We start from the raw sequence: 18,052 nt of genomic DNA on the forward strand, positions 1-18,052 counted from the left end.
GAGGAGATGAGTTGAGAGGAGAAAAGGTGATCAAACAAGACAAATAAATGATGGAAAAAAGACAAGGTGAAAAAAGAGAGAGATGGTAAAGACAGAAGAGGACAAGGTTGTTGACTTTTGGCACATCTGGTTGAATAAAAGATGATCAAATATCAAAAATGCAATACAAATCACAGGACTCCTGAAACTGAATGTGACATGGAGTCATTCTTGTGCTGATGGATTAGTTTTGAAAATGGTTCCAAGTTAGTTATTGCAAAAACCAAGAATGGAAGCGCAACATAAATTAAGTGCAGCATGGACCGGTAATTGCTATTGCCAGTCATATAATACTCATAAGAAAATATTTAATGCATTTTCTTTGTTGCATACATGACAGGCTGGTGCAAATAAGGAGTTAGGGCTTTTGCTTATACTGTAGGTTATGAGATGCATATTAATCATTCCATCTCTAGTTCATTCTCATTAAGGAAGGCTTCCACACCTGTTTAACAGAGTTAACTTGAAAGATTTTCAACTGCTTGTTCTATCAAAAAAGAAGAAAATTGTCATGTTAGCCCTTCTGTTAACTGTTAAAACATCTTCACAAGGCTATTAGAAGCTGAGAAAAGCAATATAGTCAAATGTGTACTTGCTATTGATTATTAAATGTTCACAACATAATGCAATCCATTTTTCTTTTGCAGATAAATCAGACCAACAAATGGAACATGAAACCACTTTACACACAACAGTTAGGCATCATCAGTTTCGGTCACACATATATACTACAGGTATGTTCATGCACACTTCATATACAGGAAATGTCCAGTAAAATGGACAACATAGCATGCAAACTATAGAATTATAGTTTTGTTTTGTTTTGTTTTTTTTATCATCAATCATTAGACAAGAAAACTTTTCCTCTAACAATGACAGGATTTTCTAGGTATATTTAATTGTCTCACCAGCCAAACAATATTCAATATAACTGTCAAAGTTTGTAACATTGAGAAATCAATAAGAGAAATCCACTGAATGACATGCATATACTGTATATAGAATTTCTTAGTTAGTCTTAGATAATTTGAGGGAATAATATATCTTTCAGAATAGGTCCATGTACTGGTTGCACATCAAAAGCACAGACCAAAAGCAATTGAAATAATATAAAAGGACAATAACTCATTAAGATACCACCACAGGTAACACCACCACAGAACAACAAAACACAAAAAATACCCAATATAAAGCAAAAACCACAAAACATCAAACAAGACACCAACTATCAAACTCTCCATTCTGCCTCCTGTTTCTCCCTCTACCTGTTCCTTGATGTTCTGCAGCTCCTGTAACTCTCTCTGCACCAGCATCTGCTCCTTCTCCCTGTGAAGCTTCAGCTCCATCCTTTCTCGCTCCAGCTCCTCCTGCAGGCGCAGTTGCCGGAGTTTCTCCAGCTCCACGCGCTCCCTCTCCATCTGCAGGAGCTGCTTCTGCTGCCGATGCAACCTCTCTGCCTCAGTTTCACCCTCCTTGTGTATGGCACCTGGTGGAGGGAAGGGAGGAAGACCTCCTGGAATGGGTAAGCCACTGGCAGGGGCAGAAGGGCCTACTGGAGGTTGGGTGTAGCCATGGGTGTGTGAAGGAGCTAAGGGTGGGTAGGCATGAGCTGCTGGAGGCTGCTGTGGCTGCTGAGCAGCTGTCACTTGTTGTTGACTATTCAGGTGAGCCTGAGACAAGTTTATTGGTTGCTGCTGTGGCTCCAATGGGATGACAACTGCTCCATGTACTGAGGTGACCTCTGATGATGAGGAGGTCACTGTTGCACCTTTACCGAGGTAAACTGGTTCATCCTGGACTGTAGAGCTGGTAGTTGTCATGGCAACAGACACTGGGGCAGATGCTGGTGCTGAAGTTGTTGCAGCAGCAGCAGTAGTGGCAGTGGTTGACATTGTTTGGAGAAGACCTGGCGCTGGGTAACGGACTGGAGCTTGTCCAGATGAGGGCATTCTGGGGCTCATTGGTAGTCTGCTAAGACTGGATAGGGGCACAGGTGTCATATTGGCAGAAGGGTATGGCCTGTAGACTCCCCTCAGTAGTGGGCGAAGAACAGAAGCAGGCTGGGTTGTGATGGGAAGTGTAGAAGCGATAGGAGTCTGAATAGTGGAGTAGATCATCCCATCAGAGGACCTAATGGCAGCAGGGTACATGGCTCTGAGACTGGCCTGCCTGGCATTGATAAGGTTGGTTAGAGCTTGACTGTGGGAGATTGGCTTCCCATCTAGTCCAAAGAGGAGGTTTTGTCTCATGCCAAGACCAGCTGCAAGTCTGGAGGCCCCTGGGCCAGTTCCCCTCCCCAAACTGCCAAAGTGCATCAAGTCTGGGTTGCTTCCATACCGATCAATGGAATTGAGTGCTGCACACATTCGGCTGATCTCCCTGGCAGTTGTAGCACTGTACTGAGCCAAGTTAGCTTCATGGAAGCCAGCAATGTCACGAGCAGAGTAGCCATAGTCTGAACTGATATTAGACAAGGAATTATATCTCCTTATAGGCAGCGTTTGGGCTGCGATGTCTCCTCCATGCCGTAAATCTGTATACGAGCCATACTGCATCCCTATATACCCCCCATAGCCCTGTTTCATAGCAGTTAGATCCATGGCAAGTTCTTCTGGGGCTTGGAGGTGCGGTTCTAGTTTAGAATGGTAGGAAAGTAGCCCTGCCTCAGCCAGGTTTGTATCAGACATTGAAGGCTGGAGCCTACCAGGGAAAGGCAATGTGTAGGCCTTACGTCCATCCATTGGATACTCATGGTACCTTCCAGGTTGTCTTTCTTGGTCAGACTCGTATGTGAGAGTTGGGGCAGAGGGAGGCTTTATGCCCTCTTTCTCAGAACCACCAACACAGCTTCCACCAAATGGAAGTCGGTAAACAACATCACAGCAAGCTGGTTGGTTGTCAGGTTTAATTTGGCCTCCTGCAAGATCCATAGCATCCTGTCCTTCTTCTACCTTCACTAGTTGAGTCACTGCCCTGGCCTGTTCTGGCCCTCCGTCCATCTGTACTACCATACTATGTGGTGATTTACCTCCTGAAATCACACCAGGAGGACTGGGCTTCCCTTTAAGCTCAATGGGTCCAGTGCCATACATTTCAGGGTTAATAACTGGTGATACAGCACTGACCACAGCTGAGGCAGTGCTGGTCTGGCTGACTAGCAAATCTTTTTTCAGTAAAGGTGAGATCTGGCCAGTAAGGTTGTACCTGGCCAAAGCAGATGCCTGTTGCTGCTGTTGTTGCATGTGATGGTGCTGCTGCAACTGCTGTTCAAGAAGTTCTTGTTGCTTCTGCAACTTCTCTTGTTGTATCTGTAGCTCTCTCTGTTGGACACTGAGGTCTTCCAGTTTGGCATCAATTTTTGGTATTGATGGGTCAGTTGGAGGTGACATTGGTGGTTTGTTTTGGGAAAAACACACAGCTGAACCCATTCCCTGACCCAGATCTACTCGGTTTTGATGGGGATCACCATAGACAGTTGGCTGTTTGGGCTGGGTCATGAACATGGATGCAGCCACAGTGACACTCACAGTGGTTGGTGTAGTGGTCTCCTGGGCATTCAGGTTCATAATCAGTGGCTGTACAATTGTTGAATTTCTGCTCCCCTCTGATCCACCATGGTATTTCCTGCTTTCAGTGGCCAGGGAGGTGAGATCCATTCCTTGATCAGTCATGATAATAGGAGCTGGTTTGGTGGCTGTTCTGAGGTCCACAACACTTCCACCTTGGATCATATGGCCTTGCTCTACTCTAGAGGTGCCCGGGACTGTAGATATGCGACAGAGTGAGATGTTATCCATTGACATGGACCCTCTTGTGTAAGTGCTCACTGTGGTGACCATACTTGTTCCCACATTTACCTTCTCCACTCTTTGTGTTCGGTAGAAGCTGCGCGTAGGAGAGTTTTGGTAAGGTGGAGTGTCTGGAGGGCTGCCACATGGGGAATATGTGTCAAATGTTGATTGACGGCTAAATCGGGTAGGCGAAGACAGGGGAGAAGTAGCAGTGTTGACTGTCATTGGCCTAGCTGGACTTGAAGGTGGGGAGTATGGAGCATCCTGGGAAGACTGCTGTCGGTACAGTCGTGGGGAAACCGATCGATGTGATGTTTGGGTTCCCTGAGCTATCACTGGAGATGTAGGCCCAGAGCCAGCTGAGTCCATTCGTAATGCCGAACTGAAAGTCTGTGTAGAGAACTCAGCTGTAGCCCTTCTGGAAGGTGAACGGGTGGGACTTTGTGGTGGTGGTGATGGTGAAAGAGGAGGACTGGTGCTCCTATAATATGTAGTATACTTGGGAGAACGTGGCTCAATAATTCTCTCAGTAGAAGATGTTGAGCTGTCTCGCACTTGGACACCCCTAGTCTCCCCTACCCTTCTGGTGATCACCTCTCTTTGACTATAGGCTTGGGTAATCTCTGCAATCTTGCTGCATACACTTGAGACTGTAGCTGAGGATGTGGCAGGACTTCCCGTGTGTCGGCCATATATACCAGACTGGGTAGATGTTATAGTGTGGGTTGAACTTGTCTGCGAAATTGTTACTGCATCCCTGGCATAAACTCCATAAGCTGCAATAGTGGTGGCAGCCACTGTTGGAGTTATTCCATTCTTTCCTGCTTGGCTTTTAATCCTGTCCTTGTGTCCATCCTTTGCAGAGAAGTGTTGTGTCACTCGGACATCAGGGATCCGTCCTCCAGTCTCAGCGAAGGAGACTGGAGCTGAGATCTGGGTGGGGCTGGTCCCTGGAGTCAGGAGAGCATTGCTTTGCTCCAGTAACTTAGCAAAGGCTGAGCCTGTGTCTAGGAGCTGCTTGTCTGGGTAGGAGCTCTCAATCTCAATCTCTACTTGCTCATCAGTAGCCTGCTGCATCTTAGTGATGTTCTGAGATGTCTGTCGGATCTCCTCATAAATATCTGTTTCTGTCTCTGCTGCCTCATTCTCATATCCTGGTTGATCTTGTTCATATTCATACTCATCATCATAACCTTGTCCATTAACATCTTCCTCATAGAACTGCCCATGTCTTCCATGTTGCTGCTGTTGTTGCTGCTGTTTCTGTTGTTTTTGAAGCATCTCTGCCTTCCTCATCATCTCTTCATACACCTCCTCAGCGCTCTTTAGTGGTTTGGAAGTTGAAGATGGTGCTGTGGTGGTTGTTGTGGTTGATGACTTCTCTATTGGTGAGTACAGAGACATAAAGGTAGGCAGGTTGTACTCGCTGCCTGACTTGTAAAGTTTGGACTCATATCCCTCAGCTTCTGAGTCCAGACTCTGAGGGGAATATTCAGAAGCAGAAGAACGATGGAGCTCTTCCATTTCTGCAGCTTGTCTCAGTTCTTCTGTTGGAGAAGCATCTTCGATTGGTGAGAGATTGCTAGGTGGTGTCTTGGACCTCTCTCTGCGCCTCTGAGCCCTAAGCTCTTCCTTATCCCTCTTGGTCTTTCGTGCTGTGCTCCTTATTCTCTGTTGTTCCACCTCCCTCATCTTCTCCTGTTCTCTCAGAAGTTCCTCTTCCTCTCTCAGCTCATCCTCTTCTGAGGAGTCTTCAATAGTGGGAAGGAGAGGGCCATGGGAGCGATGGCGCGCTTTCCTCTGCTGCTTGGCCTCTTCCAGCCTTTGCCTCCTGCTGGGGCTACTGTCACTGTCCTCCTCCATTGATGAGATGGAAGTAGGAGACTGGCCAGAGCCATATGAGGATGAAGTCGGTGGCAGAGTGGAGGAGTAGTCTCCCCGAGAATGCTCCTCAGGAGATCCTGTCAGGCTCTCCATCTCTAGCTCTGGTTCCCGATCAAGGCTCAAGTCATTTTCATTGCTGAGCTCCATGTCTCGGCTGTAACTATTGGTATTATTGAGTTCAATGGTTTTGAAGCGCCTCAGGCCTCCTTGTGATGCCATCACATCTTCCTCACCCTCCTCCGCTGAGCCTTTGTAAACATCAGTAGAACTCTTAGTTTCCTCCTCAAAACTGCTGGAGTGGTGCTGAAGGCGCCTCTTCTCTTTCCCTGAGTCAGAGATGATGTGCTTATGGTGGCTTTTCTTGGGCTTCTGGTAGCCATATCCTTCATCTTCTTCATCTTCCTCTTCCTCCATCTCTTCCTCCTCCTCTTCCTCATTTTCTTCATCAGCGCTCATCTCCATAATCTGTCTCCTCATGAACTCCTCATCGGTCATCTCTGTGGGCTCAGCCTCTTTTTCTTTCTTTTTTTTCTCCTTCTTCTCCTCCTTTCCTTCCTTCCGTTTACCCTCCCAGTCTCCTCCATCCTCTTCTTCTTCCAGTATATCTTCTAGTTCCTCATCAGAGTCGTATGCATCCGGTGGGATTGACAGGGAGCGTGGGCGCTGCTTCCCTCTATCATCCAAGTCTCTATCTCTGTGCTTCCTGCCCCTTCTGTCTGCCTTCTCTTCAGAGAGGCTCTTCTCCAACAAAGGCCTCATGGAGCTTTCTAGCTTTGTAATTTCAGACGGGCTTGGTGGGGAGCCCCGCCCACTTATGCCCCTCTCACTTAGCTTCATCTCCTCCTCTTGAATTAGACCTGTGATTTCACTGTGGGAGCTGGAGATGCCATCAGAGGAGTAGCCAGTGTCACTGAGGCTCTGAGGGCTGCGTGATAAGTCATGGGTGCTGTTGTTTTTTGTTTCCTAAAAAGAGAAGAAGAAATAAAAAAAAAAAACGTATTAGACTTGGGAAAGCTAGAGTTTTTAATTTAAGTCATAATTTATGCAAAGTGTGAGAATGTATTGATGCTGGATAAGTTTGAAGTATGCATATAATTTAAGCCCACGTATATTTGGATTGTGATTTCTACATATTGCCTCAATTGAGAGGAGATATTTTAGAGATAGAATTAATGGTTTCTGTCTAATTCTAATATTTGTCTACTAATAAATGTGAATGTGAAAAAAATTAAGTCCATATTTGGCAAAAGTTGACAATAGCAGTATAATATCTTATCAACCCTTGAGCAATGCGGGACCTAGATTTATTGATTAAAAATGTGTCTGGCAAATAACAGTTTTACAAAGTGTTCACTTTTTAAAGCAATATCTGCACAGACATGCTAAAAATACAATCTTCATCTATTAATAAAAACATAGAAGACAGAAGAGGACAGAAATAAATATGTTAGGTGATAGCAAGACAAAAGGCAATGACACGAAAAGCTCTCTTGAACTCTACATCTAAAAATATTTTGATAAATTCGAACTACAGTGAATTTAGTCAAAGCTCATTCAAATGGCTTTTCATGAAGTTGATGTCCATTTGATGATTTAATAGAGTTTTAATGGCATATGATTAATGTGAATGATCCATTTTTTTTGGAACATTAGCTACTAAGTAATTAAGTGCTATATATACATCATTTACTCAACATGTCTATTACTCTGAAAGCTCGGAGGTCCATAAAAACATGTCTTGCCATATTGTTATACAATTATATTTAGGGAATTCCACTGAGTAACAAAGTCTTAGCTTGTAAATTCTTTGATGAGACATTTTTTAAAAATCTGAGTTGTTAATGAGCAATGGTTATGTGGGCCAAAATTTAATGCTTACGGTTAATCTCACATTGTAGTCATTAGATTTCACAAAGAACAAAGAAAAAGTGAAAAGACTGAATTCACAGATAACATTTAAGAGAATGAGCAGGAGCTTGTTATTCAGTAACGCCATGGATGTAGAATTATACAGGAAAACACTGAACACTTACATCTAGGTAATGTACAAAATGCAGAGATTTGCCCTTCCTATTTACAAAATTGAATAAACCCATACTACATATCAGTTCCTCTAACAACTTGCTGCTTTTTGAACAAGATCTAAAATGTTGTTACAATGCAGTTACAGTTCAAATATGGAATTACTGTCTTTGACAAAGTATTATCAAAATATCTAGATTACAATATCATACAGTTACCACACAGTGGCCAATAGTTGTTAGGTTTGTTAACAATTTGTTGAGCCATTGATGGAAGGAGATAGTCAAACTGTGTTTTTAGGAGTTTGAAAATTTCAGTTTTTTGATGATGAGCTCAACATAAGATTGTGGAGTTAATATCTAACTCAAAAACTCATTCATCAATGGCTCTATCCGAGACGCCTGTTAATAACATGCCGAATCATAATCATCTCAAAGGGACTAACCTGGTAAATAACCTGGTAAATGAAAGGGGAGGATGGAGGAAAGAATACAAAATAGATAAAAATTATGGAAATCTTTTCTAGAAAACCTCTTATGAAGGATACTTCAGAGGAGACTTTACTTTGAGCTCTCAGCACTTTAAATTCCTAGCAGCTTTCCAAATGAGGAAGGTCTGTGCTGCCTTTGAAAAGGCCCGAAGCAGCATTACTTCAGCTAAGGGCCTTGGAGGTTTAGCATATTCATGGCATGCCAATCTTTATACATATTTCAACAGGAGCGATGGTTGCCGCTGAGTAAGAAAAGCACTATTTCACTCATTCTCTCTCTGTTTCTTTCTCGCTCTCTCTCCCTCCCCAAGGTAATCCATGGATGCCTTGCTGCCACTTGCAGCCTCAGCATTCTGTGAGGAGGGAATCAATGACATGCTTTCCAGACAGCCATGGATTTCCAACACTAAAGGAGAAGGTAATTGGTTCAACTTACAATTCTAAATAACCAGGCCTCATGGAAAATCTTAGCTAGTGTCATATCATACCACGACCCTCTGTGACAGTTACTTTGTGATGAAACATGCCCAGTGTTTTGCATGCAAGGTCATTTTTTGAAATTTGTTTCATTTTCACTTTGCAGTGTAATAAAGGAAGATTTCACAAAGAAAAAACACTGGCCTGAAACTTAAAAGAAGTGTAGTTCACATGAAATACTAATCATTCTTATACAGAGAGACATTTGGTACAAGAGATGCAGGAAAGAAATATGCTTTAGATAAGGAGGCATGATGCCACGACTCTAAATTATCATGTAAGCAAGAAATGCTACAGACAAAAACAAAATCATGGGAACTACTAACATTTCAGTAAAAGTAAGGCAGAATAAGGGAGAGAGCAAATACAATACATCTGGAAATGGTCTCAAGGATTGATGTTTTTAAACCCGAAAATAATCAATCAAATTCCACTGAAAAGTAAATAAAAGCTCTCAGTGCAGCTATGGATTTTGAGGTCTCTCACCTGCCACTGTAATAATGAATTTGATCTTTCAATGTTAAAAACATTTTAAAGGAAAATGAATAAAAACATGCATATAGCACGTTGCAATTGTGCTTTTATCTTTAATTTTAATCGTTTGGTTTGTAGAAAACAAGTATTTATTTCAGGGATCAGTGACAACATACAAAATGAGCTTACTTTTGAAGCAGAGAAACATGCAGGAAAAGGTCTAAAATATTCATAAGAAAATAATGGGATGTTTGTATTCAAAATTACACTTACACAGAGAAATGTTTTTTTCTTGTATTTTACCAGAAGAAAATGGAGCTCAGTTGCCCAACCTAATGCCAAACTAATCTCACACATCTGTGAGTGAGTGACACGAACATTGAAAATATCTTTAAAAGTATCTATCTGTGTACTAACGTCATCACAAATATGTATATACATACATACATACATACATATATACACATACACACACACACACATACATATACACATACATACATATACATATCTATCTATCTATCATATATATATATATAGATATATAGATATGTAGATATATATATCCTCTACATGGATGACATCAAGATGTATGCCAAGAATGAGCGAGACATCGACTCACTGCACTGATCCACCTCACCAGGATCTACAGCAACGGCATCGGAATGTCATTCAGACTAGATAAGTGTGGTCAGATGGTATCAAAGAGAGGAAAGATGATCAGAATGGAGGGGGTTGAACTACCAGAAGGCAGCGTTGCAGATGTTCAGGACAGCTACAAATACCTTGGGATCCCGCAGGCAAATGGGAACCTTGAGGAGGCCGCAAGGAAGTCAGCCAGAGTCCAATACCTACACAGAGTAAGGCAGGTCCTGTAAAGTCGGCTGAATGGGAAGAACAAGATACAGGCCATCAACACGTATGCCCTGCCAGTCATCAGATACCCCGCTGGTATAGTAAGCTGGCCAAAGGAGGAGATAGAGGCCACCGATATCAAGACAAGAAAGCTCCTCACAATGCATGGAGGGTTTCACCCCAAGTCCAGCACCCTGAGACTGTATACTAAGTGGAACAAGGGAGGCCGAGGACTGGTGAGCGTCAGAGCCACTGTCCACGATGAAACAACCAACATCCAGGAATACATCAGGAAGATGGCCCCCAAAGATGAACTGCTAAGTGAACACCTCAGGCAGCAGAAACCCGATGATGCAGAGAAGGAGGAGGAACCATCATGGAGGGACAAGCCCCTACACGGCATGTTCCACCGACAGATAGAAGAAGTGGCTGAAATCAAGAAATCCTACCAGTGGCTGGAAAAGGCTGGACTGAAGGACAGCACAGAAGCACTAATCATGGCAGCACAGGAACAGGCACTCAGTACAAGATCAATAGAGGCGGGGATCTACCACACCAGACAGGACCCCAGGTGCAGGCTGTGCAAAGATGCTCCTGAGACAGTTCAGCACATAATAGCAGGGTGTAAGATGCAGGCAGGAACAGCGTACATGGAACGCCATAACCAAGTGGCTGACATAGTGTACAGGAACATCTGCACTGAGTATGGGCTAGAGGTCCCAAGGTCACAATGGAATACACCTCCTAAAGTGGTTGAGAATGACCGAGCCAAGATCCTGTGGGACTTCCAGATCCAGACTGACAAGCTGGTGATGGCTAACCAACTGGACATCGTGTTGATTGACAAACAACAGAGGAAGGCAGTGGTGATAGATGTAGCAATCCCAAGCAACAGAAACATCAAGAAGAAGGAACACGAGAACATTGAAAAATAACAAGGGCTGAAAGAGGAGCAAGAAAAGATGTGGGGCGTGAAGGCAACAGTGGTGCCAGTGGTAATTGGAGCACTGGGGGCTGTGACCCACAAACTGGGAGAGTGGCTCCACCAGATTCCAGGTACAACATCTGAGGTCTCTGTCCAGAAGAGCGCAGTCCTAGGAACAGCTAAGATACTGCACAGAACCCTCAAACTCCCAGGCCTCTGGTAGAGGACTCGAGCTTGAGGAAGACACACCACCACCACCCCCCATGAGAGGGGGGTGAGAAGGGGATTTTTTTTATATATATATATATATATGTATAGGCCATATTAGTGGCCTCAAGATGTCACTGCATTAATTTCCCTTCACTTTACTTAAATAAAACAACACATTCAAACAAAAAATTAACATCCACTTCTCAGGTTTCAGACAAGAATAATTTCCCAAATCATCTAGTTGCATAGTCTATGTCACAGTTTTTTCTAAATCCTATGTCTGGTTGTACTACAGACAGATTGCAGTTGCAATATTGGACATGTACAAGCGGACTGTAATAATGAAATCGAGTTGAGTCTAGTTTTGAGTAATCTATTTTTAGCTGATAATCAGTATGCTTAGAGACCTGACATTCAGCCAGCTCTCCCACAGTCTTTGTTCCACTAGCCTCAGACAGTTTCTTTCTGAAAGTCAAAACATCTTTTAGATGTTTTCTTTTAATATTTATGAATATGAAAATAGGCATCCACTACTGTCCTGGATAGCAAAGTTGAGCACCTTGTTACATTTAGCAATTACAAGTGTATCAATAGCTAAGCTTTATGGTATTTGTTTTTGTTGAATGCTAACAAAATAAATATCATTTGTTTTTTCTTAAAGATACCCTCCAGACATGTTTTCTATGTTTTTAACATTCAATTACTTCAACAAAAATTCTTAAGATTCTTAAAATATCATCTTCCTCTCTGAAAAATCCTGAAATCAATGAATATGCAAATATTGTTCATTTTAGAAGTTTAACTGCTGGACAGAAGATGTCTCCTACTTCATCCACTCTCATTCTCAGTGTATATGCACTGGAGGCACATCATACATTGCATACTGGACCAGGATTGGCTCCAAATTAGTTTTGATTTCACAATCCTGCTCGTACGTCTGTGCGTTAAACTGAAGTTTCATGTCAGCACAGAGAAACTTTCCCCCTTCAGCAGCTGAATGTAAAACAGACTTGTGGTATCAAACAGTGTACATCATTCTGTAGTGAAGCTCAAACATTCAACTGAAGGAACAAATGTTTTTGATCTAATCCAATGTGCTAGTAGATACTCTATTATTTAGGTCAGAATATTTACAGAAAACCCCAAGAACATATTTCAGCCTTTCAGAAAGAATGTTGAAAGAAACCTTCTATGACAAATACTGAAAGTTATGACATTGTAACCCTTCTTCTATAAGCTCAGGCGAAACCCTCTACTGGACTCTACGGGTAATACTCTCCTCCAATTACACACATGCAATCGCCCACTGAAAGTTGGATGTACGTAGCCGGCCATTCAGGACATGCCTACCAATTATGTGTGTCTCATACAGTATATAAGGTAGTGCCTCACTGAATGTCCCATCCTGAAAACACTTCAACGGATGGTGTCGGAGCAGCAGGGTCCATAGGTAGAGAGCTCCGCTTGTGCTTATAGAACTAGGGTTACAATATCGTAACCTTCGTTCTATCTCACACAGGCTCCGCCCTCTACTGGACTCTTTGGGTACAGTAGACGGAACCCGATGAAAGTTCGCCCTGCCGCGACATGCCTCACTGAGCCCGACCCGCTATAGATTAGTCGCTGCGGCCCTCCTACTATTTTAAAATCCATGCCGTTTTAGCAGAGCAGTAGGGGGCTCAACCCAGCCCAGTTAACATGAACATGAAACTGGGTGTAGCTATGACTTAACCTTGCAGAGGTCAAAAACCATATAACAGACACCCTGCACACCTAATTCCCAGAGTCATCATGGAGCACAGAAGAATGCAGGCGCATATTGCCCAGGATGGAGGGAGGGGGGGGGGGCTGTCAGGTGTACCACAGCTCACACTCACACCCCCTTTTCACAAGTCCTGATTCTTCGCCCCTGCAAGCAAAGACCCTGAAAAGGAACCTGTCATGTCCAAGAAATAGAACCATATGAACAGACAGTCGTAGACCAAGGCACTGCTGTGTATATGTCCTCCTACACTCGCCCCAAAGAATAAGGCCATTGGCGCTGCTACACCAGGTGTGGAATGCGCTTGGACCACATTGGGGGGGGTCCTTACCCATCTGCCTGTAGGCTTGGGAGATGCACTCACAAAGCCAACTAGCTAGGCACCTCTTGGAGAGGGCTTTAGCAGCTACTCCCTCTCCATAGCACACAAACAGCTGTTCTCCACCCTCTTCAACAGAGCTGTGGATTGAACTCTGCCCTGCCTGCTGATGTAGACAACTGCGGTGTGGTTGTTTGTTCTCACCAATACATACCTCAACTGAACCAGGGTCAGGAAGTGTTGGAGAGCCAAGTACTACCTGTAGTTCGAGGAGGTTTTCCCCTGAAGGCCACACACGACCTATCGCTCGCCCCAGGCAGGTGCCCCCCCCACCCCGTCAGGGACGCATCTGTGAACACCACTATGTAGTCACTTGACCTAGTGGTGTCCCTGTTGATAGATGCTGTGGGAACACCCAATAACACAGATCCTCCTGCACTAATATGGGGAACATTCACCATGCGGTGCTTTGGCCTCTTGGGATCCGAGCACAGGCTGGCAAACCACCTTTGTAGGTGACGCATGTGCAGGAGCCCCAGTGGAATGACTGGATGGCCTGCCGCCATGGGTCTGCTCCCTGCCACAGTCTGAGAACTGCCTGCTGCAGGACCGTCCATCTGGGTTCTGACAGAATGGCCCACAAACATACAACACACCCACTGGTGTGGCTAGGGAGTGCTCTTCTTCCAGTTGAGGGTGAAATGTAACCGGGGTGCAGCACCAACTTGGCTATGTGGAAAATGGCTAACATGGACCTGACCATGACAATGAGGTCGTCTAAGTAAAAAATACCCTCATGCCCTGGTCGCGCAGTGGCTGCAATGCCGCATCCACACACTTGCTGAATGTATGGGGAGCCATGGAGTAGCATAACGGTAGCCTGTTGTACTCATAGGCTATCTGCTGAAAGGCAAAATGCAGGAACTTCCTCTGTTTCAGCACACACAGACCACCACCTCGACGTAAAAATAAGCATCTTTCAGGTCAATGGTGGTGAACCAGTCACCTGGTTGAACCAGTTCCAGCAGTACGCGGAGTAAAAAAACCCCATCTGTCTGACGTGAGTGGGAATGATCAAGGCAGCCTGTTTTAGCAACAGATCCTGGATCACCTCGGAGAGAGAATCTATCTCTTCTTGAGAGGATAGATTTATCTCCTTGATGCCCAAGAACGGAGGAGGAAAATGGCAGAAGAGTGAGTAACCCGGTCTCAGTGTTCTGTCCATCCACTCCGTTAACATGCAGCTGTGATGCCATTCCTTGTAAAACTCTGTCAAAGGACGGGTGGTCAGCTGGGGGGCAGCAGCCATGAAGCTGTGACACTCCAATTCGTCTCTCCCCACCACCCAAACTCCATAAATGGAAGATTGCCCCATGGGGGGCTGATAGCAAAAGGACTGAGCCAGTGGTGTGGTCCATGAACGCATCATCATCAGCTGCCTCATCAGAGCATCTGATGTTGTTTCAACGTGTTCGTTCCTCTCTTTATTTCCAAAGGATATAACTGGAGGGGAGTGAAACAGACATAACGTCTCCTCTCCTCGGTCTGTGTGCGGGCATGGGGCATTACTCTGCTGTCTGAATCCTCAATAACATGAGAGATAAGCTGTGTATGCCGGTCCTGTGATGGCTAGCGGCGAGAACAGCGGGAGACAGTGCTGACACATGTAGTGTCCTCTCCTCGGCCGATGTGTCGGTGTGAAGCTTTATTCCTCAGTGAGGAGTTAACGCTGCTAACTGCAACACCGTTAGCTGGTCTGATGGATAACAGCACCAGTGAGCATAGTAAGAGACAGATCTGCTTCTCTTAGTCGCTATGTTGGGCGGGATGTGTATCTTTCTCACAACATAACGCCTAACATAGCGCTCATGAATGGGCTCGGCGCTGAGCTTTTTTCAGCTAGCATAGCATGTAGCTGAATGAGGCTGCCCGCTGTCTGCTTCCCTAACTGTGGGAAGAGAGACAGGGGTGCCAGCTGAGTGAGTACTTTCTGCATTATACAGCCTCTGTGAGCGGCTGGATGCCTCTGTGCCTTTGTGCAGGCTGGGCTGCTATCATCAAAGCGTCATGGAGGGCCGGAGAGGTGGAAGAGGGTGGAGGATTTTGTTCTTTGATGGAAAAAGTCATTTGTTGAACATGAACAGTGACTGGAGGGGGTGGTGAACTCTGCTGGCAAATCTGGGGGCTCTGTTGAACATAGCTCTCGATGATGTGATGCTCCCTCCCACTGACTTTCCCCATGTGCTAGCCAGCTTCTGTGGGGGTATGCTGGCATTTTTCATCCCGGCATGCACTGCTCCACTGTTGTGGGAGTGACACTCTCAGGCTGTTAGCTGCTGTGGCCAGCTGTGTGCCCAGCTGGGAAATTTTCTTGAAATATTTCAGTGCTTCCCTATCCTGCACCAGCAGAGGTAGCGGCTTCCTGCTCGCGGCCCAGCCAGCTGGTTGAGGAATCAGGAGGGCTGCAAGGGCCTCTTCCAGGGGGACACAGGGCCAGCCTGTCTCTGTGTGGCCCTGCACTCTCAGGAAGGAAATCAGTCCCACGACTGGTGACTTCGTTTTCAGCATCACCTTCCAGGATGTTTCGACGCACTGCCAAATGTCCAAGAGAGGAGGCAAAACAAAGGCTTGTTGAGCCAGATGAGCAGGGCCGTAAAAGCCTTCACATAGCTGGCTAACCGGTTTGGGCTGTACAAAGGTACAGATGTGCAATCCAGCTCCAAAAGACCAGATGCACTCATTCAAATAACTGTTTGTGTAAGAGTTAGTTTGCTTCACTAAGTGCGTTCTTCCTACTGTGTGGCTTACAGATGTATTACCTAGATAACAGCCCTGTTATCACATACTTTTTTTCCATGCCAGCAGCATGATTCTAGGGATGGCAATGTCAGTCTGTTGACCTGGCGGTTGGAGCACCACTTTGGTCCAGATGGAAATAAACTATTCGGTGGATCTGCATGACATTTTGTACAGACAGTCATGGACCCCAGAGGATGAAACATTTGAGACCCTGGTCTGAGCCACCATGAGGTTGACATTTGTTGTTCTCTGAAATATCTTTTTTTGATCGCCATCAACTTTTCCTAATATATTCGATGTCTCAAGAGGAAGATTTTGTTGGTCCTCTGAATTTTCCTTTAGCACCACCATTCAATCAGTGAAATATACAAAATCTAATTGATGGATTCAATTAGCTACAAAACATTGGTACAGATATTTGTGATTCCCAGTTGTAGTTCCCTGTTGACACCATTATGATTTTGGTGTTGCCCTGACTTTTTCTCTCACGCCACCTTAAGGTTGACATTTTTCCCTTTTTATTGAAATATCGCAACAACCATTGGATAGATTGTTGTGGACTTCGGTACAGATGTTCATGTTCCCCAGTAGATGAGTTGTTATAATTTGGATCTTCTGACCTTTCATTGAGCGCTATCATCAGGTGTAATGTTTTTCCAATACTTGGGTTTATGACCAAATACCTGCAAAACTAATGACATTCCCATCAGCGCCAGCTGTACTTTGTTTTCATTGCAAATTAGCTAATTTTAGCATGCTAACATGCCAAACAAGGAGGGTGAGGATGGTAAACATTGCACCTGATAAACATTAACATGCTGGCATTGTAAGTGTGAGCAGCTCAAAGTGCCTAAGTACAGTCTCATAGAGCCGCAAGCATGACTGTAGATGTTAGGTGTTTGGAGATTCACCATCTTGAAGACAACACTGAACAAGAGCATATCAGCAGGATTTTCCATTAAGCTCATTAGGCGTCATGGAATAACTTTATGAATGTAAAGCAAGGCCACACAGAAACTGCCATGCATACTCATCAGATAGCTTGGCCTGGATATAAAGTCAAAGTTAAATATGTCACACAACAATAGCCATTTTTGGTTCATAGGCCTGTATGTTACACTATGAATAGATTTCCAGCAACAATGTGGTGTACTGAAAATCAGCTTAATTTATTTGCATTTTCGTTGCATCTTTGTTAGTGCATTATTTATTTGGTAATTTTTTTCACAAGTGCAACTAAAAACTTACTTTTTCATAGTTTAACATACAGAGTTTACACTTTTTTCCAGTGTAGCGGTGATACCAAAAAATCCGACTTACATCATAATGCCTGGACTTCTTAATGTCCTTGATCGGTGTGATCTGCTCTCCCTTCTTCTGGGATGTTTTGGTGTCTTTGACAGTTTGGTTCTCAGGCTCAGCCTTGGGCTTCTCTTCTGTGGGTTTCGGCTGTTTCTGGGTCTCCGTGGTTGGTACTGGTGCCGTAGATGGTGTAGTGGTCTTAGTGTCGGTTGGCTGTTTAGCAGCGGTTGGTGCAAATGGGCCACTACCACCAGTCCCCGCCTGTGGTTTCTGCGTTTGGGGCTGGCCTGGCCTGGGTCCCTGCTGACTAGTGGGTTTGTGGAGAGGGCTTTGCTGAGTAGCTGGCGCCTGGTGACGGGGTGAACCCATTGGCTGGTGCTTGGGAGACGGGTGAGGAACAGGAAGTGGAGGATCGTCAAGACCGCCTCCGGACATCAGCCTTTGGGTTTGGCAGTTGAGACATAACCACTCTTTTTTCTGAAACAGAGAGAACACAAAGACCAACAACAGTTATGACAAGGTGCCTATTTCCCACAATAGTATCATAATGTTTTGTTATTAAATCATCGCTATAATATGGTCGATAAAACGTATTTGAAGACACACTCCCTGATTCTATAATAGCTCAAGTACCCCGTAACTCCAAAATCTTCCTTCCAGCTCATTCAAAAGCTGTTTTAAAACATCAACACTAAGCTGGGAG

General features: G+C 44.5%; 1 protein-coding gene across 1 annotated transcript in view; it reads right to left on the minus strand.

Moving 5' to 3' along the window:
• bsna (bassoon presynaptic cytomatrix protein a) overlaps positions 1–17,817 on the minus strand; it is a 50,013-nt gene extending 32,196 nt beyond the window's left edge. The window contains exons 1-2 of the mRNA XM_067591639.1: positions 17,368–17,817; positions 1,305–6,677 (exon numbers count right to left, since the gene is read on the minus strand). Coding sequence (XP_067447740.1) covers positions 1,305–6,677; positions 17,368–17,784 — 5,790 coding nt within the window. The 5' untranslated portion in view covers positions 17,785–17,817. The remainder of the gene's footprint in view (positions 1–1,304; positions 6,678–17,367) is intronic.
• Positions 17,818–18,052: the final 235 nt, after the last annotated feature.

This window comes from Thunnus thynnus, chromosome 6 (genome assembly GCF_963924715.1).
Source record: "Thunnus thynnus chromosome 6, fThuThy2.1, whole genome shotgun sequence".
NCBI lineage: Eukaryota > Metazoa > Chordata > Actinopteri > Scombriformes > Scombridae > Thunnus > Thunnus thynnus.